Source organism: Pteropus medius, unplaced genomic scaffold (assembly GCF_902729225.1).
Source record: "Pteropus medius unplaced genomic scaffold, Ma_sr-lr_union100, whole genome shotgun sequence".
Taxonomy (NCBI): domain Eukaryota; kingdom Metazoa; phylum Chordata; class Mammalia; order Chiroptera; family Pteropodidae; genus Pteropus; species Pteropus medius.
Genome location: NW_024340696.1, coordinates 20,280,358 through 20,301,899, shown reverse-complemented (window position 1 = coordinate 20,301,899; position 21,542 = coordinate 20,280,358). Strand labels below are relative to the sequence as shown.

The 21,542-nt window shown below is 35.4% G+C and overlaps 1 protein-coding gene and 1 pseudogene across 1 annotated transcript in view; one reads left to right on the top strand and one right to left on the bottom strand.

Annotated features, from left to right (window-relative positions):
* The window catches only part of NUP160 (nucleoporin 160), a 40,865-nt gene that overhangs the window by 13,192 nt on the left and 6,131 nt on the right, over positions 1-21,542 (top strand). Inside the window, exons 8-29 of the mRNA XM_039869353.1 lie at positions 385-462; positions 685-782; positions 2,073-2,157; positions 4,105-4,173; positions 5,730-5,813; positions 6,113-6,283; positions 7,021-7,120; positions 7,380-7,545; positions 8,015-8,142; positions 8,225-8,385; positions 10,110-10,243; positions 10,834-10,904; positions 11,608-11,767; positions 12,606-12,675; positions 13,279-13,377; positions 14,000-14,119; positions 16,992-17,087; positions 17,188-17,282; positions 17,379-17,475; positions 17,569-17,674; positions 20,428-20,588; positions 21,437-21,497. Of these exons, the coding sequence (XP_039725287.1) occupies positions 385-462; positions 685-782; positions 2,073-2,157; positions 4,105-4,173; positions 5,730-5,813; positions 6,113-6,283; positions 7,021-7,120; positions 7,380-7,545; positions 8,015-8,142; positions 8,225-8,385; positions 10,110-10,243; positions 10,834-10,904; positions 11,608-11,767; positions 12,606-12,675; positions 13,279-13,377; positions 14,000-14,119; positions 16,992-17,087; positions 17,188-17,282; positions 17,379-17,475; positions 17,569-17,674; positions 20,428-20,588; positions 21,437-21,497 (2,410 nt within the window). The remainder of the gene's footprint in view (positions 1-384; positions 463-684; positions 783-2,072; positions 2,158-4,104; positions 4,174-5,729; positions 5,814-6,112; positions 6,284-7,020; positions 7,121-7,379; positions 7,546-8,014; positions 8,143-8,224; positions 8,386-10,109; positions 10,244-10,833; positions 10,905-11,607; positions 11,768-12,605; positions 12,676-13,278; positions 13,378-13,999; positions 14,120-16,991; positions 17,088-17,187; positions 17,283-17,378; positions 17,476-17,568; positions 17,675-20,427; positions 20,589-21,436; positions 21,498-21,542) is intronic.
* LOC120609450 (uncharacterized) lies at positions 18,041-18,159 on the bottom strand (annotated as a pseudogene).

The following is a 21,542-nucleotide window of genomic DNA, read 5'->3' as shown; positions in this document are numbered from 1 at the left end:
CATAGATGAACCTTGAGGATATTATGCTAAGTGAAATAAACCAGTCAAAAAAGACAAATACTCTTAAGATTTTACTTATATAAAGCACCTAGAGTAGTCATCGTCATAGAGACAAAGTAGAATGGTGGTTGCCAAAGGCTTGGGGGAGAGGAGAATGGGGAGTCATTTAACAGGTATAGAGTTTCAGTTTTGCAAGATGAAAAGTTTGGGAGATCGGCTACACAACAATGTGAATGTACTTAACACCACTGATTAAGATGGTATAAATGTAATGTGTATTTGACTATACTTTTTTCAAATTAGTTTCTGAATGCTAATAACTCATTTAAAAAAGTAGCACATTGATTATTTCAAATAATAAATTATCAATTTGTGTTTTAACAGTTCTGCATTTTCCAGCTGGTGAGCACTGAGAATAACCGCTACAGTCTAGATCACATTTCCTCCCTATTCACTTCTCAGGTAGGTTGGATCATCCTTTGTATATAAGTATAGGAAAGAAGAATTGGCTGACTCAACTACGTTGTAATAGATTGAAACCTTAAAATGGATGCAAACAAAATTTTATTTCATGTGGTACTCTTTCATATGCTTTTACCTCTTCTACCGATACAAATGTAAGTTGCCTTAAACTGCTACCCTTTCTATTTTAACCTACCTTTTTTACCCCACATTTCCTCCTAGGAGACACTAATTGACTTTGCCTTAACCCCTACGGATATCTGGGCCCTGTGGCATGATGCTGAGAACCAAACACTTGTGAAATACATCAATTTTGAACAGTATGTATCACTTACCTCTGTCATCTGCCTTACCCCAAGCAGTTTCATACTATGAATACATGAGAGCTTTTTTATGTAGAAACAAAGTCAAAGGTTTGCATTTAAAGGATACAGCCCTGGGTTTGCCTATTGCTAACTGTTTTCTGAAACATCTTTTGCGTTTTGTATTATTTTTTACCTTTTAGTTTTAGGACAAAATGAGGAATCTTGGGGATAGAATGAGATAAAATACTGTATTTCTTGGGAGAGATAGCACATATCCAAAATACTTCTAACCTGGGAGGGTTATTTTTTGCTTCTAAGAAAAGACAATTTCTGATAACCACAAAGTCCAAAAGACACTGCAGCCACTTTGGATTCTCAGTTTCTTCATCAAAAGATGAAAAGCAGATTGCAGAAGTACAGTGCTTCTCAAACTTTTTTAAAAACAGGAAACCTTTTTCTTCAAAAGATAATGAACTCTTGTATAACCAAACTAGTGTTTAATAAGTATGAAATTATAACATAATTTAATGTGTTGATAATTTCTAAGTATTAGATATATTTGGTATGTGATATTTTTAATTTATATGATACCAGTTTAAATTTTTTAATAGTCACAAAATACATTTTTAAAGCCAATTTTGAATCAAACACTTGTGTAACCTCTGAAATACCTGTGCAGGATTCCCTAGGATATAGCTCGATGTGCCTGGAACTAAATCAATTGAATCTTAGGGGTCCCTGATAACCCTGTATTCTAGAATAGAGTTCTGGAATGCTTGCCCCACAGATTGACCCTGAGCAGCCACACCTCAGAAAATCTGAGCGGACTCCTGATAGATGGCATTCAAACAAAATAGTAAAAAAACAAAGAATCTGGGTTTAGATGAGAGTTTGAATCCTGGTTATGCAACTTACTAGTTATGAGATACCTTAAGCCTCACTTTCCACATCTGTGAAATGGGGTTAATACATCCTTCAAAGTTATAAGGCATACATGAATAGTAACTAGAACTGTACCTAATATAACATCTAGTATATAGTAAATGCAGAATAAAAATTAGCTATTATAGATTTGGGTTTGGAGTTTTAATTTCAGAAAGGTAACTTAAAACTGGTAAGAGCACTTCTATAAAACCAGACTCTGCTAAGAATAAGTTTCTTTTTTCTGAAACATTTTTAATAGAATTGATCAAGCAGTCATTGCAGAGGTTCAGGGATGAGGCCCTCCCTGCCCACATACTGCCAACAGCATAAGCTTCGTCTTTATCATTTTTGTGTAGACTGATGGACTTTTTTTGTCTGTAGTAATGTTGCAGGTCAGTGGAATCCGGTTTTTATGCAGCCTCTGCCTGGGGAAGAAATCGTTATCAGAGATGATCAGGAACCCAGAGTAAGCAATGCTAAAGTCTTATACATAAGGAGATGATTTGCCCTGATCATTAGTTTGAGAGGAACCGGTTGTATTAGAACTTTTTTGCTACAGATGAAAGAAACCCACCTCAAACTGACTTAAGCTTAAAATGAGTACGTATTGGCTTGTGCAGCCGAGAAGTACAGAGTTACTTGGCTTCAGCCATGGCTGGACAGTGCTTTTAGAGCTTGATCTGTCTTCTGTCTGTATTCTGCTTTCTCCTTGTTGGGTTTACTCTCAGGCAGGCTTCCTGAGCCTGTGCATTCTGTGAATGTGAAGCAACTCCAGAGGAAAGAGAGCATAGCATCTCTGTCCCAGGTCCTGAAATAGACACCCACTGGCCTACTTGAGTCATGTGCTAATTCCTGACACTCACTTTGATCAGAAGAAATAGACTAGTCTGGCTTGTCATGGGAAACATGTCCAGCCTGGGCCTGGCTCTTGTGGAGGGTGGTGAAGTCAGTTGTGGAGGAGTGGTTCCCCAGAGAAAGATAAGGGATTCGTTAGTAAAAGAAGGGGAAGTGGATTCTGGGCAGGCACAAACACTAGTTGTCCACTATAATAACCATGTTGGTACATGCATATAAACTAGAAATAAGGTAAATTCTGATAGAGCTATATGCTATGAAGGAAATAACTTTAAAAGGTAATGCAATAGAGAGCAAAACAGGTCAGTCTGTTTTCCAGGGATACTCTCAGGAAAAATGGAAGAAAAAGTGTTCAGTTGATACCTTATTCTTAAAATAAGATTAAAAATTATGGGCTGTGGGTCTCAAACAGAGACTCTTAATTGGATTGGAAATCCCACTTTCCAGATCTGAAATTGAATATTGCTATGTTTTTAATCGCAAAAGTTTATTGGCACTTCACTTTTGTCTAAAAGCCAAAATCATATGCTGATTATTAAAATCCTTGTTTTTCTCCTTCATCTTAGTCATTTTGTCATCCCCCAGAACCTGAGTAGAAGGAAGGAAACCTGAATGAAGATTAGTCTCAGGTTTGCTACTTATTGGCAAATCTGGTTTATGAAATTTGGTCAAAGTAATTAGGCAATGTGAGATTATTCATCTTTTTCTCTCTACTTCATTTCCCCACTTGAGAGCTTATTGCACTTTTTCATTTTTCTTGGTTCATTTTCTTTAATATGTGAGCCATAGAACGAAGTGGATGGTGTAGAAAGCAGTTTAGTTTAATTGTTCTCTTACCAGTGCATATTGCCAGTAACCTAGATCCATCTCTTCCATTTAAGATTGTGTTCACTTAAGCAATGCCCAAACCCGTGTGGAATTTTTGTAAGAGTTTATTTGAGCCAAATAGATGCCTGGGAACAAGGTTTCAAATGCTCCTGAGAATAACAGTTTTGCATTTGAGATTAAGGAAGAGTACGTGGAGGCGAGAGAGAAGCAAGTCAGGGATTGGATTGCAGGATAGTTACCAAGATTATGTGCTCTGTAGAGGGTGGTTACAGCTTATTTCTAAAGTGTGTTAACCTAGATGCACAGGAACAATGGACAGTTTATTAAGGCAAAGTTAAACCTTTTACTAATGAAGTTCTATGCCTAGGGCGTGGCTGCTCACCGCAACCTGCCCAGTCAGGAATTTATGATCAGTCCCCCTGTGAGGTTATCTTCCATAGAATCCCTTTTTTCATCCACAGTTGGGATTTGACAAGCTGTTTTCCAGTAGAACCCAGTGAGGCAGTCCCTGAGAAGCACTCCGTTTTAAGAATAGTATATCTAGCCTTCTTTATGTTGAGTGTGACAATGTAGATTTGCTCTACTACTAGTTATTGCTCACATGTAGAGAGGCCATGTTCATATACTAGAAACTCAACTTTGAAGCTAACGTGTTGAATTCTTTCTTCAAATTTTTCAAAATTGTATCTTTTTAGAATGACATTAATTTTTATTTTTAACGTCCTAACAGGAGATGTATTTGCGGAATCTGTTTACCCCAGGACAATTCATAACTGCAGCTTTATGTAAAGCTTTACAGGTCGGTGAGAGAATAATGTTTATTCAAGACTATCTCTTTAAAAAAAGAAAAAGACTTATTATTATTGTTGTATAATTACTGGTTACTATTAATTTTTGTTTTGCATATACTAAACACTAAATGTATTTTTGTAGTTGCATAACATTTTTAGGATTTTTTACAGTTACCATTTATAAATGTGTTTATAAATACTATTATAATTTTTATAAATGTTCTTTCCATTAAGCAAGACTGCCAGTTGGGACGTAGGATGAGAACTTTCCCAGTGACTAGTGAAGCATGCCAGTAGTAAAAAGAGAAACTTGTGCCTACCCTGTTATAAAAAGATATCTTTTCATGCTACGTATAATCTCTATACTTGAAAGAAATTTAAAATATTTTCTGGTTAGTTTTGGTGGTGCTTTGTTTTTAACCCTTTTGTTAGTACAATGAAGATCTAATTAGCTCAGGTTCAAGAAAACTAAAAATCTTAGCTTCAAAATCACATGGTTTAAGACATGCTTATAACTTTTAAAAGGATTCTTTAAAGAATAATCACTCATAGAATTGAAAAATGCCTTAGAATCTCCTGACCTGACCTCCCACTACAAAGCAGAGATATTTTCTGTGGCTTCTCTAAAAGAAAACTGTTCAGTTTCTAGATGTCTCTGTGTCCAATGAAGAGTTTCTCACTAGCTCTTGCGAATTATTGTTCCCAAATCATGTCATTTAAAAGTTCTTCTCAGTATTGGATGAAATTTAACCCCCATCCTTTTGGTGGCTTCTTTGTTTGGGAGCTTTTTGGAACATGTCTCTCTAATATAAAGCAACTCTTCGGATATTTTAAGACTCTCTTAATATACTGTCTTTCTCCAGACTAAATACACCCAGTTCTGTAACTTTCAGGTAATATAGTTTCTAGACCCCAGACTTTTCTTTTAGGTATATTCTCGAATATCTATTTCATGTTTTCTTTCTAAAAAAAACTTCAGAATGACATGGTTACTTTGTCCTATGGTGTTTTTTCTTTCATCTCATCAGCACTTTTTCCTTTTTAACAATAATCAAATGTATGATACTATTTCTCTTGCTATCTCTTGCACAGTGAGACATTAAATTATCTGTAAGACATTAATCAGATGCTTTCCTTTTGCAGAATTATTGCCGGTAGTGAGCACCCCCATCACTCCTTTAGCTTACCTCTGTGCCAGTTTCAGGATGTATATATTTAGTATCGTCTTACAGCTTTCTTCTGGCTAAGCAATAGCTGTTCTGTTTCTTTTTGCTTTTTGTAATGATTCAAATGTGCCCAATTCCATTATTGAATTGAAAGAATCCATAATTCCTTTATATTTGTGGATTTCTGTAGTTACTCTGGTCTATGTAAACTTTTTCAAACTTGCTATACTTTCACTTACAGAAATTATATGGACAGCGTCAGGGCTAAATGTGTATTCTGCACATGTACAGTCTCTCTTGGATTGTTGTCTGTTGCCTCAATGCCTTCTAAAACTAGAGTATTTTTCATTCAGTTTTGGGTATTATATAATCCACTCACATTTCTCCTTTAAATTTAGATTTTCTGTCGAGGAACTGAGAGGAATTTAGACCTTTCCTGGAGTGAACTAAAGAAAGAAGTTACTTTAGCTGTTGAAAGTGAGGTGAGTTTGGGTAAAGGAAGAATATATTCTTCCATTTTGATGTTGGCAGGTTGATACTGAGGAACTGTTAAATTATTCACTGGAACTTGTTAGTAGGAAGTATAAATGTTTAAACCTTTTATTTAGAGAACTAGATACCTATTTATATAGTCTATGGCTTATAATGCATATGTATCATTATTAAATATTAAAGGAATATTCATTGACTGTAGCTTAGTAAAATACTAGTCTGTCATGTTTTGGGGGTAGAAAGATTTTAAATGGTATCAAGTTTTGTTTTGTTTTATTTTCTTTGCCAGCTCCAAGGAAGTGTAACAGAGTATGAATTTTCCCAGGAAGAGTTTCGAAATTTACAACGGGAATTCTGGTGCAAGTTTTATGCCTGCTGTCTTCAGTATCAAGAAGCCCTCTCTCATCCTCTTGCCCTACTTTTGAATCCACACACAAATATGGTGTGCCTGCTGAAAAAAGTAAGGGAACTGAAGCATACAGAAAAACTTTAGACAGTTCACTGGGTCTTTCATAATGCTAGTCTGTTGTATGTTGCAGTTAGCTTTTAGGACTTTGTTTTGTTTTTGGTTTTTTTCCTAAAATTATAGTTTATTTGTATTTAGATAGTTTCTGCATTATTTATACCTTTTTGCATTTTAGTTATCTCTTGTACAGAAGTGATTTCAAACTTAAGATTTAAGAGTTAAAAGAATAGCACAAAGAACTTCTGTATTCCCAGATGCACCATTTGTTAACTTTCACGTGCTTTTCTTCTTTCAATAATTTTTTTCCTGAACCACTTGAGAGTTAATTATAGACATTGTGCCCCATCGACATTATATATTTTAGCATATATCAAAGATCAAGGATATTCTTATATAACCACAGCACAGTTTAACAATCAGGCAACTTGATTGACATATACAGTTCATATTCATATTTTACCAGTTGTGCCTATAATTTTTCTTCTTGATCTAGGATCTAGTCCAAGAACTTGCATATGTTTATTTGTCATGTTTCTTTAGCTAAATCAAGAACTGTCGTCTGCCTTTCTTTGTCTTTCACGACATAAACATGTTTTGAAGACTATATCTGTTTTTTAGAGTGTCTCTTAATTTGGATTGTCTGATGTTTCCTCGTGATAAGATTTGGTTCATAATTTTATACCTTTAAACATTCACTGAAAAGAATATAACTGGAAGATTTGTTTTTCCAGGGGTACCTGTCTTTCTTTGTGCCTTCCTCCTTAGTGGATCATTTGTATCTCCTGCCTGATGAGAGCCTTTTGACAGAGGATGAGACGACTATATCTGATGGTAATAGTTATTATGTCCATATTTAATCCCTGTTCTATATGAACCCTATGTTTTATTTCAAATAGATGCAAAAAACATTGCTTGCCACTGTGACCTTTCCTGATCAGGTCACATTGTAGATATTTTAAGGAAAACTTAAGAGGCCTAAGCATCTCCAAGACCTCACATAGGTCCTCGGCATTTAATTATTACTACTTTATATTAGCATAATATTAATCAGCTCTTCATTGGCTTGAGACATGTTAACTTTCTCTCACAGATGTGGATGTTGCTCGGGATGTCATATGTCTTATAAAATGCCTTCGGCTGATTGGAGAGTCAGTGACTATGGATATGTCAGTAATGATGGAGATGAGCTGTTACAACCTACAGTCTCCAGAAAAAGCTGCAGAACAGATTCTGGAAGATTTGATCACTACTGATGTGTAAGGAGAATTTAGGGTAAAGTGCATTTCCTAATGGAAATTTAGCAATTTTTAGTGCCCAAGTCAGGTTTTTCATGTACATTCAAGTATGTACAAAGTAGTGGCTTAAAGTTATAGGGAGTTGCCCTTATTCTAAATAGACGTTTTTGGCTTTTAAACATAAAATGTAACACATGAATTCAGGTCTGAAAACAGACTCATAAATTATAGTCTAGCTGGTAACTATTAACTGACCTATAAATTCTAAAGCACAAAAGTATTTTTCTCACATTCATATTGTCATTTGTTGAAAAAATGAGGGGAAATTTAATACATGGAGTGAAAGTATGTTATATGTCAGAGTGATTATCTCCACTCCTTTGTTATGTGGCTGGTTTTCCTGTTTCATAGAGCATTTAGCTTTCAGGACTTGTATGGTTTGTCTGATGTGGTCTTGGTAGTAATAGGAATTTTCTGCTTGCCCTTATAGAGAAAATGTAATGGAGGACATTTGTAGTAAACTTCAGGAAATTAGGAACCCAGTCCATGCCATTGGGCTTCTCATACGGGAAATGGATTATGAAACAGAAGTGGAAATGGAAAAGGGCTTTAATCCAGGTAAATGACAACAACAAAGATGTCTAAGATTTCTAAAAATCTGATAAATTTAACTTTTTTTTTTTTTTTTTATAAATTACAGCCCAGCCTTTGAATATTCGAATGAATCTTTCCCAGCTTTATGGGAGTAGCACAGCAGGGTATATTGTGTGCAGAGGCGTGTGTAAAATTGCCAGTACTCGCTTCCTCATCTGCCGAGACCTTTTGATCTTGCAGCAGCTATTAATGAGGCTAGGAGATGCAGTAAGTACTACTCAAGGGAAAACTTGTGAAATCTGAAACTTGGTGTAACCCTAAGGCACATAACGGAAAGTCAGCTCTACCAGCACAGAGACTTTTGACTTTGTTCACTGCTCTGTCCCCCATGCTTGGCCCTTAGTAGGTGCTCTGTAAATAGTTGTTAAATTAGGAATGAGTAAGCATCATAATCCGAAATTATAAATCAAGAACATAGGTGAAGCAGATTGTCTCACTATTATCCTTTAGTGGTGGGAAATGTTCGCAAATTGTCTCTCCCAAAATTGAGTATTATTGTTACTATTTTGGATATGATAGCTGTGGAGGAGAGAATAAGGAAAAGAACTCTCTTTCTGCAATACAGGATTTACCCGAAGCGCAGTTTTGAGATTGGGGAGTTTGTCATTAGGGTTCTCCCAATGCCATTCTGTGCTTCCTTTTCCATCCTGTTCTTCTTAAGTTGCCAGACTAAAGACTGTACACCAGACATCCTGCAGTCCTTGTCTCCCACCCTGCTGGATGTTCCATGCTCAAAAATTACCTTTCTGCCCACAGCCAGAAGTCCTTTTGTCTCTTCATCAGTAATCTCTTCTGAGCCTGACAAGCAATCTGATTAAACTATTTCATGTTAGTATGTAAAGGTCTTTGGAGTTCCCGGAGATACTGATCCTTTTTAAATCAGGATTTATTAACTCAGATACATTGTTTATGGTACAATTTCAGGTGAAAATAAGGAAAAACATTTAGGAAGATTATTTGCTTAGGGCCACCAGGGAGCAACAGGACCTTTCCTGGAAGTCCATCACTTAGGGCAGCCCTTATTAAGTTCTTTTCAGTCTTAATAGATTCTTCCACTTCGTTAGTGTTTTTTGGATTTTTTAATTATAATCTTTGTCATTTTTTCCTAAACACAGAAGTAATAGAAATTCATTGTAGACTTTTTGTCTATAAGCCTTTACATGTAAGCAAAAAGAAAATAGAAATTCATTTGTAGCTTTCTACACAGTGATAACCACTATTTATGTTTTGGTGTACACCCTTTTTTCCTGTGCAAGTCATTTTTTGTTTTATTTATAAAATTAGTATACGTTATATGTATTTTTTTTGTAATCTGGTGGTTTTTATTCCACCTTACAAATTTCATCAGCATTTTCATGTTATTACATATTCTTCTGTAACGTTACTTTTAATTGTTATCTAGTACAATTTTAATTCAGTCTCATTTCTGGCCATCCAGATTGTTGCCAGTTTTTCCTTTATAGCTATAACTTTATACCTTTGATGATATCTCTAGGATAGGTCTAAGAACTAGAATTAATTGGTCACAGGCGCAGTTTTTAAGGCTTTTAAGGCTTTTATTGCCAAATTTTCCTCAAATGGTCATACTTATTTTTACTCAAGACCAGAAAGACTTAGATTTCTCTTTTTCTCTTCTTCAGTTCTGAATCCACAGATTTAATGAAAGTTAAGCATTTTAAGGGTTTTTTTCCCCCACCATCAGCTTCCATGACTTGGTGAGCTGTTTTTGATTATTTTTATACTTACTGCTTCGGTAGATATTTTTGCCACCTGCTACCCCAAAATGTAATAGATGTGTGCTTATATTTATGTATACATGTTGCTTTTTTATATGCCCTTTGTATTTATGATTATATTTTGTCTCCATCTAAACTGTAAGAGTTATTACTAATTGCTGTTTACTGTCTCACCCACCCACCTGTTACATGTAGGTGATTTTGGGAGTCGGTCAGCTTTTTCAAGCTCAGCAAGACCTACTACATCGAACAGCTCCCCTACTCTTATCTTATTACCTCATTAAGTGGGGAAGTCAGTGCTTGGCAACTGATGTTCCAGTTGACACACTGTGAGTTTATTTTTTTTTTCATTGTCTTGTAAGATAAAAATTATAAACATTATGCTGTCACATATTTTGTCTTTAAAACTCAGAGAGCTTTTAGATGCTTCATTTTCTAAAGGTCAAAGGCAACTTACAAGAATGAAAATGACAACTGTATATTATTATATATTATATATGTGTGTGTATGACATAAAGATAAATCCTGTTGAAGGCAAAATGATAAAATGAGTTCGGAGGGAAAATTAGGCCACACACAAAACATTGTACTAGTTATTAAAGGGAAACTAAGATTCTTTATAACCAAAAGAAGAAAAAATTCAACACAGGATTCACATTTTCAATCAAATAAACCATTGTTTTCTCTGACAAGGTAAAATCTAAGAAATTTCTGCTCTGGCTTTTCATTGAAGGATCACTGAGTAATATTGAGGGCAACAATCTAAACTATAACTATTCTGGATTTTTTCATGATTTGAATAGAGTTTTCATGTTCAGTTTGCTAATTACAATAACAGTGTTCTTGATAGGATAACTTGGTTGAAGTGATATTTGGCATAGGAGAAGTTATTAAGCTGTTTTTTTCCTTTTTCTCACAGGGAGTCTAATCTCCAACACTTATCAGTACTGGAACTAACTGACTCTGGTGCTTTAATGGCAAATAAGTTTGGTAAGGATTGGATTGTGTATGCATTTGATTTTAAATGTGGCACTTATTGCATATTCACTGAACGGGTCTTTTGCCATCTTTGCTATAAAAAGTTTGGCTAGGTGCTGCTGTCACTGTGAGAGGGTGTAAGTAAGCTGTGGCCTTAGACCCCTGGTTGTGACAAGGGGTCTTATGAAACTGTAGTCCCGGTGAGACATAAATGAAAGATGTTGTGTATATGTGTATTCACACTGCTGCCTTTTGGTTGTATATTGATACTCCACTGATAAATTTAACAAAATCCCTTTTTAAATTTACTTTACGGTAGCTTTTGTAATCTCGTATAATCAGCAGATATTCAGAAGCAGCCCCGCTCCTGCTTGAGAACCGTTCTGGAGAATTCGTTTTGTGTTGTTGTGGCATAACACTTGGACACTTGGGACTGTACTTATTGTCAACACTTTGTAGGGAAGATATATAAGAGACTAGTGAAAAGAAATGACTGCAGTGTTGATTTAAGTGGCTTTTTTATTGCATTGGTATAGTACTTTACAGTTTACAAACTGCTTTTATTTTTATTGCCATTTATACCAATGATGCATTTTATATTTTGAAATAATAAATGTTCTTTGTTATGGCCATAAAATGAATTTGTAGACTGTCTTAATTGAAAGTCGATATTACTATCACAAGTCGGTGATTGTTATAACTTTTTCTTTTTAAGTATCTTGCCCTCAGACAATTGTGGAATTATTCTTCCAAGAAGTTGCCAGAAAACACATTATATCTCATCTCTTCTCTCAACCAAAGGCACCTCTGAGCCAAACTGGGTTGAATTGGCCTGAGATGATTACTGCAATCACCAATTATTTATTGCAGCTCTTGTATCCTTTTATTTAAAAGCCACTAGAAAGGTTTCTTCTATCTAAATAGTCTAAGGCAGGGGTCCCCCACCCCCAGACCATGGACTGGTACCAGTCCATAGCCTGATAGGAACTAGGCCACACAATAGGAGGTGAGCGGCGGGCTGGCAAGCGAAGCTTCCCTGTATTTGCAGCCACTCCCCAGCACTAGCATCACTGCCTCAGCTCCACCTCAGATCATCAGGCTTTAGATTCTCATAGGAGCACCGGTCCCTGGTGCCAGAAAGGTTGGGGATCGCTGGTCTAAGGCTCTTCTTCTGCTTTCATAGTGAAGATTTTTAGCGAGGTTGGGTCCTTATCCCCCAATAAGAGATAATATTTATTTTCAAATGTGATCCCAATTTTTGGGTGTTTTTTTTTTTTGCTCAGGAGTTGAGCCACATTTTATTGGTGTGCACACATTTAATACCTAGTTCTCTTTTAAAGCATATATTCATCAAGTGTATTTGAATGGCTCTATATGCTAGAGACTGTGTTAGATGCTGGGTGTTCACTAGTACCAACAGCAGTCTCATACAATTTATCAGCTAGAATTAGAAATGACCACCTAGGGATGAAATACGTGATTTATCTCGTAGTTAATAATTGAGTTCTAATCTAGGTGAGTAGGATCCTAGTATATGACCTTTTCATTATCTTTGTCTAGTATTAAAGTTACATAGTTATGTCAAAAGAATTGTGCTCTGCCACTTTATCTGTACCTTTTTTTAAAATTAAGCCATTTCATGGAGTTCGACTACCCACTGTGGATGTTTTAGCTTTGCTTGAAAAGTAAAAAATCTCCTTAACTAGTGACTAGATGGCCTAGCAATCCCGGTTGCCTCTTTCTAGAATGTTTGATGGGAAATTGTCAGTATATACAATTGCAGGTGAGTACTATCGAATATTTCAGATTTTTTATTTTTGTAAAGAATGGAATTTCTGGAATTTTTTTCTTTGTAAATATTACCTTTATTTTAATTGTGCTGATAATAAGAACCATAATAATTTATAAATGATTGCACCAAAAGATACTCCAGAGATTATCTTTACTTCCATCTTTATGATATCAGTCCTAATACAATTTTTTCTGAAAGAGCCCCTTTTTAAAATAATCTCTATTAAGTTCTCTTTGTAGTAAAACAAATATACCATTGTCTTCATATTAATCTTTTACTGGAATCTAGTCATTAAAGCAGTAAATACCAAAATTGAAAAGGTAGAAAATGGCTAGAAAAGGTAGAAAGCCTTTGTGTGTTTACATATGTTATTGTTATTGGGGTCCTGTTTGCTTTCTTAAAATGTCTCATAGGCTAATAGGAGAATTGATTCATGGGATTAGGTTTTACTCTCCAGGCGATTTCAGGAAATTCAACTTTTGTATTGATTGGCCACTATCTTCTCTCGCTCTGTGAAGAACTTGGAAATGAGTATCTCCTTTCCTTAAATAGTATTTATTTTCTTAATCAGAAAGCACCTTTTATATCTTTAAGGATTATATTCAACTGCTACATCCCTGGTGTCAAGTCAATGTTGGTTCCTGTCGATTTATGCTGGGACGATGTTACCTGGTTACAGGAGAGGGACAGAAGGTAAACTGCATTTGAGTGATGAACAAACTTTAGTGCAAGGAGAACATTTAGTTTCCACCTAACTAGGTGGGAGGGGATGCATAGAATCCTTTAGATAAGGATAAAGAAGATTACGAGTGTCATAGAGGGCCACGATATACCTGTGCGGACTGTTCGGCTTTATGTACTTTACAGAATAGTTAGGACAGAGGAAGATATAAAGAAAACAGTAAAGCCCTCCTTCCCTTGTGCAAATGTTTTTAGGGATACATTTTTGTAAATAAAATTTATTTCTCAATTATATGTTCATTATACCTTTTTTTTAATGCTGCTGTTTTCCCCATTAAACAATCATATACTTACCACTCAAATTCTACAAATGTTAACATATTGCTGTAGTTGCTTTATTGTGTATTTGTCCATCAGTTATTAAAGTTTACTTCTTAATAGCATTTAAGTTTAAAAGTAAGATAAAATAAATATTAAGTAATGCATCAGATAGAATTTAGAATGGCAGAACTTGTGAATATAGTCAGCAGTCTTAAACAATTTGGGGTGGGTTTTTTTTGGCTTTCCCTCGTACATAGGCACCTAGAATTAGAACAATCCACTATAAGTCACTTTGCGTTTTTTTATTTTCCAGGCTCTGGAATGTTTCTGCCAGGCAGCATCTGAAGTGGGCAAAGAGGAATTCTTGGATCGCTTGATCCGGTCAGAGGATGGGGAGGTCGTGTCCACCCCTAGGCTGCAGTATTATGATAAGGTGCTTTATGTCATGGTTTGGCCCTTCTTCCCCCACCCTATGTAGAACTGTATCTGAAATGTATTACTTAGGTATTTTTGGAGAATAATATAGAAATTTAATTGTTCCCTGAACTTCCAACTAAAGAGAAAATGAATTTGCCTAGAGAAATTAAAGAAACATTTTAATTAAATTTGATAAGTGTTTTTAACTTGAACGAAGTACGCTTCATGATATAATTTTATTAGCCCAGTCATCGTTAGAATTTTATTACTTAATATTAGTCTTGCCGCTATCTCAAAGAGTTAACCTGTGATGTTTATGTGGCCTTAGTTCATGCTTTGGCCCTCGGGTGGGTGACCCTCCTGACCCTTCCACCGACCAGTCTTTCCTCTGGTAACTCAGCTGTAACGATAGTGGCCTTTCTACCATCTCCTGCAAGCCAGGCACATACCTTTTTTCCTTTGGGACCTTTCTTTCTGCTGTTCCCTCAGCCTGGAATAGTCTTCTTCCGGATAGGCAGGTTTGTTACACCCTCATTTCATTCAGGTCACTGCTCATGTGTCACCTCCTCAGCAAGTTCCTCCCTGCCTCACCTGTGTGGAATAACTCTGTGCTCACGCTCTCGTGCCTGCTTGTTCTCTCTCCCATAGGTACATGCAGACTGAGGCATGGTTTTCAATCTCCTTGCCCACCTTATTCTTCTTTATAACATTTGGCTGTTCTTGATATTGTATTTTTAAGTATCTACGTGTTATTTGTTATCTGGATTTCCCTCCCAAAAGTAATTGCAACCAAGGGCTGTTCATTGCTTGTTAAAGAGATAAATGAATTTATACTAAAATAGATTTGTAGCTCTTAATAACTTTCTACCATTCTACTAATGAGAAAATTATTTTGAATTCTAAAGATTTTTAATAGGAGGCCAGATAGATTTGAAGGATCAATAAATCCCCTGGAATTATGTGCAAAATATTTTGTTTTGTTTTTTCTGTAGAGAGGCTTGATGGCTTTCATTAGAAGAAAGTTACTGATTTAGAGTTCAAAAAAGTTAAGAATCACTGCTCCAGTAGACGCCACAGTGGGGCTTGGAAAGAAAATACTAGAGTTCTCGCTCGCAGAAATAAATCAAGATGTGCTAATATTTAATATAAGGATTGACTCTGGTGCCTTTAGTTGGTCCTTTTACCACGTGGTCACTTATCACTTAGTCTCAAGTTAGGCATCTGTGGGAAGAGTGAGTGTGCCACAGCTAGCGGCAGTGGTGCATAATGGCATACTCGTCATTTGATTTCATTAGGTTACGTTTGCCTGATTAAATTGATTACACATTATATTGCTTAATCTTCATGAAAATCACCTTTACAATATGGACGTGGCTTTTAAAATGTTTGCAATGAAGCCAGATTGAAGATTATAATAACAAAGAAAGTACAACCAAATGAAGAAAATTTAGGGCTAACACTTCTGCCTTTGACACAGGCTCTTCATCAGCCATGTTGCAAGGTAAAAACAGTGACAGTCTATAATCAGATCTGACAAGAATCAGCCAGAAACAATTGAACTTTTCAGGAATGCTATTTTAAAATCTAAGTAAGTATACCTTGAATTGAAATGTCAATTCAAGATAGTACAAAACCATGAAAATTATCAAGACATTTAGCATCCTAATCACGTGTGGTGGAGTATAAATCGGTTACAGCCACTTTGGGAAACTGTCAGTATCTGGTAGCTCCAGTCATACTCTATGACTGAGTAACTGCAGCTCTAAATATATCTAGACAGACAGACATACTAACCAAAAGAGCTATGTGATTATGTTCCAAGCAGCATATTCATAAAAGTCATGTACGAGAAACAACTCAAGTGTTCATTAACAGAATGGATCAATGAATTATGGTATATTTTTTCAATGAAATGAATTGCTGCATGTAATAACATAGATCAGTCTTTCAAACATGTCAAGCAAAAGAAGGCAGACATAAAAAATACGTACCATAAGGTTGTTTCCATGAAATTAAAAACAAAGCTATTAAAAGTCAGTAGTGGCTGGAGGAAGTAACATGAGGGCTTTGGTGTGCTGATATATTATCTTAATTTGGGTTCTGGGAACATGAATATGTTTACTTTGTGAACAGCCAACAAGCTATATACTTAGGATTTGTTTACATTTCTAAGTATATGTTATACTTCAACGAAAAGTATAACCTTAAAAAAAAAAAACTAAGCATCCAGAACAAAAAAAGGATGTTTTTGTACTGTGAATAAAGAAAAGAAAGCAAATAATAAGTACTAATAAATATAATGTTAAGCTATTTTTATCCTTCATTCTTTATAAATTTATATTTTGAGTGTGTTATACACATATTAGAGAATGTGTGTATAAATGTGCACGTAAGGAGGAGTATTACACAGACGTTGTTAATAGAGTGGACAATTTAAAAAGTTTGAAGAGCGCTGTTCCGTGTTGTATTAGAAATGAGTTGTATCAAACATTAATGTATATTTTTTAGGGTTTTTATAAGGCGGTGGTGTTAATTTATTTACTAGGCTTTAAATTCATCTGTGACCTAAACAGCAATAGGAATAGTAGTGAAATTGTCTTTGTTCCTTCATTCAACAAGTACTTACTGAGAGCCTATTATATCCTGAGCACTGAGGATAGAGCTGAGAACAGAAAAGACCAATAGAAAGTTTTTACAACAAGCCTGTTATTGAACAGTAGAATCTAAAGGAAAATCTTAAATATTGACCAGATAATCCTGTTCATCTTGTTAGCACTTTTGATTTAATCTTGACTTTGCCAAGTTATCTAATTGATTTAAAGTTATATTTCAATTTGAAGTGCACTAGCATATTAATTTTAATGGAAATTTCTTTTATTTCTCTTTAGGTTTTACGTCTACTAGATGTTATTGGTTTGCCTGAACTGGTTATTCAGTTGGCTACATCAGCAATTACTGAAGCAGGCGATGACTGGAAAAGTCAGGTAAGAACTAACTATAATCTAGTTCTTTCTTTTGAGGTTTGTCATGGATGTGATATTTTAATTTCATTTGTCCTTTTTCTCCATATTTTTGATACTTTAGGCTACTTTAAGGACATGCATTTTCAAACATCATTTGGATTTGGGTCACAATAGCGAAGCGTATGAGGCCTTAACCCAAATTCCTGATTCCAGCAGGTAGGTAGTGAGCCTCAGTCTTTTAGAGAAGGCGATTTGCCAACCCTGTTTAATCCACTAAGACAGTTCACCCTCGTGTCCCTTTTTTCTTCTTAGGCAGTTGGATTGTTTACGACAGCTGGTAGTGGTTCTCTGTGAACGCTCTCAGCTCCAGGATCTTGTAGAGTTTCCCTATGTGAATCTGCATAATGAGGTAATTTTATTTCTCCCCTGATGACCGGACACAACTATGGTGCTTGTCCTGATAGTTTCTAACTTTGATATCTGATTGCTTCCCCTTCCTTAGGTTGTGGGAATAATTGAATCACGTGCCAGAGCTGTAGACCTTATGACTCATAATTACTATGAGCTTCTATATGCCTTTCACATCTATCGCCACAATTACCGAAAGGGTAAGCAGTTGAAACCAACAGTTATACTTGGAGTCAACCTTATCAGTTTAATCATGTTTTACAAAAATATTGTGTTTGACCTATGTAATTTTTACCTTATTTTTACCATTGGACAAGTGTTCTCTACAAGCATTTGGAGAAATTATGTTTAAGGGCAAGATAAGCTTTGTCCTTTTGAAAATTACATGTTAACATTAAAGATACGTGCTTTCATTCTAGAACATTCTTGAAGCATTTCCAGTGAGATGGCATTATACATATATCATTTATCTGATTTTTTTTTTTTTTTTTTTGGCAAGGGAACCATTGATTGACCTCACAGATTGCAAGGACCTTGTCAGTTTACAATCCCTTATTTTTTTTTTACGCTTACAGCACTTGATCTTCCTAGGCGGTCTCCCATCCAAGTACTAACCAAGCCCGACCCTGCTTAGCTTCCAAGATCAGACGGGATCAGGCTTGTTCAGGATGGCATGGCCATAGACTCATTTATCTGATTATAAAAGAAACTTTTCTGTATAGGCATCTTGCATTCTTGTGGCTGGTTTTTGAGTTCCTGTGCCATTTTGCATTGACCTCTTCTTCCTTACTTATTTTTGCTAATCCTCTTGAGAGTAAGTTGCAGACATCAGGACTCAATGCAGAAATACTTCCCATGTGTCTCCCTCCTAAGGACGTTTTTTTATATAATCTCAGTACAATTATCAAATTAATGAAATGTAACGAATTTTGTGAATTAAATGTACATGTAGTGCTATAATCTAATGTGCTGCTCATACTTAAACTGTGCCAATTGTCATAATGATTTTTATTTAATAGTACATTCCTCACTACTTTCCTTACTCTCTGATCTAGAATCATGTACTGCATTTATTCATCATAGTCTCTTTTAATCTGAATCACTTCTTTTAGCCTTACTTTCCCTTTAAGGACACTGATAGTTTTGAAGACTATAGTCCAGTCATTTTTGTAGAATATATTTTAATTGGAATTTCTATGATGACCAAAGTCTTTATCAGAACAGCTAAAACGAAAGAATTGCATGTCTGTGTTAAGATCATACTTTACAAGATAAGCATTGTAGTCCCTTTTGGAACGTCTAACATTTTTATACCATTTTCACTCAGAATTTTTCATTAGATTTCTTGCTAATTTTCATTGGAAAAAATGGATTGAAATAATTTGTAGGCATGGTCTTAATATTCCTAATGGCTGAACATGTTTGCACATTTTTTATTTTCTTGACTCATACAGGAAGGGAAATACAGGTTAAAGATCTCCCACTGTTTGCTTCCACAATAACAACATCCATTACATCAGTCTGTTTAATACCAGTTTAGCTAGATTAATGTCCAGGTCTTTCTTGAGCAAGGCTGTTTTTCTAACAAATGTCTTACATATTGCAGGCATTCAAAAATATTGATTGGAATGAAAATAGTTTCTTTTGAAAACTGAAAGAGAATTTTTAAATGCTGTTTAGTTTCTGGAGTCCCATGCTGTCTCAAAAAAATATTTTTTTTCAACCTGTGTAAAGCATTATAAAAATAAGAGTGTGTTCTTGAGCAGAACATGCCAACATTTCTTGGTCTCAGAATCCTGGCTGGGGATAAATGACAGTTTGGCTGAGACTAGCTCTCTAAGCTAATCTTCTGTCCTGTCTGGAAATGTAGTACCTAAAAGTCAAAACTAACATTTTACATGATTTTTTAAAAATTGTGGTAAAGTATATAAAGCATTAACTTTACTATCTTAACCATTTTTAAGTGTTCGATAGGGTTAAGTAATTTGTGTTACTGTTTAACCAATCTCCAGACCTCTTTTCATCTTGCAAAACAGAAACTCTATACTCATTAAACAACATCCCATTGTTTTTTTAATCTTGTGTTAAAACATAAGTTGATAATTTATTACCCGTAGTAAACAATATGCTACTTTTTTAAACAAGAGTTATTAGCATTCAGAAACCAGTTTTTTTAAGTGTGGTAAAATACACATAACATTTACCCCCTTAACTGTTTTTAAGTGTACAGTTCAGTAGTGTTAATTAAGTATATCCACATTATTATGCAACCAATCCCCCCAATTTTTTCATCTTGCCAAACTGAAACTCTATACTCATTAAACAATTCTCCATTCCCCTCTCCCCCAGCCCTTGGCAACCACCGCCATTCTACTTTCTGTCTCTATGAATTTGGCTACTGGAATCATACAGTATTTTTGTGTGTGCAACTGGCTTATTTCACTTAGCATAGTGTCTTCAAGGATCATCCATGTTGTAGCATGTCAGAATTTCCTTCCCTTTTAAGACTCTCACTGTATAGTATTCCATTGTATACATATATCACATTTTATTTATCTATCAATGGGCACTTGGGTTCCCGCCATCTTTTGGCCATTATGCATATTGCTGCTATGAACAAAGGTGTACAACTATCTTTTCAAGATCTTGCTTTCAATTTTGTGAAGTATATACCTAAAAATGGAATTACTGGATCATAAGGTAATTACATTTTTGATTTTTTGAGGAACTGCCATACTGTTTTCTATAGTGGCTGCACCAATTTACATTCTGTCCAGCAGTGCACAAGGGTTCCAGTTTTTCTACATCCTTACTAATGTGATTTTCTGTGGCTTTAAGTTAAACTCAATTTTGTTTTAAATTTTAATTTAAATTTGATAAGTAAAGCAAATTCTGTGTCTCTAAAGAAACACATTTTTGTAATTCTAATGTCTGATTTATTGTTGCCTCATAGCTGGCACAGTGATGTTTGAGTACGGAATGCGTCTTGGCAGAGAGGTTCGAACTCTCCGGGGACTTGAGAAGCAAGGCAACTGTTACCTGGCTGCTATTAATTGTTTACGACTTATTCGTCCAGAATATGCGTGGATTGTGCAGCCAGCATCTGGTGCAGTGGTATGAAAACTTTCATTTTGGAATCTGAAGATCATTTATTTGATTTGGTCTTTTCAAAACTATTACCTCATTTTGCTTCATTTCATTTAAAATTTCTACTGGGGTATTGTGAACTTAATCCCTTTTCGCAGTAATTCAGTTGTTATATATTACTACCCCTTTAGTTCCCAAGTTTAGAATTATTGTAAAAACAAGTATTGCTGAGTGGTTTTGGAGTTAGATTAGACTAACTTCAGGTAAATTAATCTTTTGCTGTCCAGTTATCCTTTTGCATAAAATAGGGATGATTGGAATAATGTCTACCTTATAGGAATGTTTGGGTATTAAATGAAGTAATACATGTAGAAATTGCTTAGACCAGTGACAGTGCCTGGCCTACAAAAAGTGCTCAATAAATGGTAGTAGCTGCTTTTACTTCATTTATTTCTGTAAATTCAGTCTACAATTACTTTTTTAAAGGACATGCACTTGGAATCAATTTTTCCTGTTGTGCTGATGGGGTTATATATGCCCAGCTGCTTATATTCAGTAGTTCTTGCATTTGCTAGGCTGTTTCCCAGGGTTATGGGTGGAGACTATAACTCTGGAACCAAGGAAGATCAGGTGGTTTATATGGAGATCAAATCTATGTTCCTGGACTCAGTAGCATGTTATAGCCAAGTGAGCCAGCTTGGCACAAACTCCATTTCTTTGTCTGCTAGTTACAGTAGCTTTGTAGGAAAAGCTGTGCTAGTTGAAATAAACATGGTTTATATTGAGAGAATTTAAGCATGGATGCGCTGGATCACAGTTAATGACATCAGAAATAAAATACTAAGTTTTCACAAATGGGTTGTTTGTATTTTTAGTATGATCGCCCCGGAGCATCCCCTAAGAGGAATCATGATGGAGAATGCACAGCTGCCCCAAGTGAGTTGGGGTCTCACACTGATCTTGGCTGGACAGTAATTATAT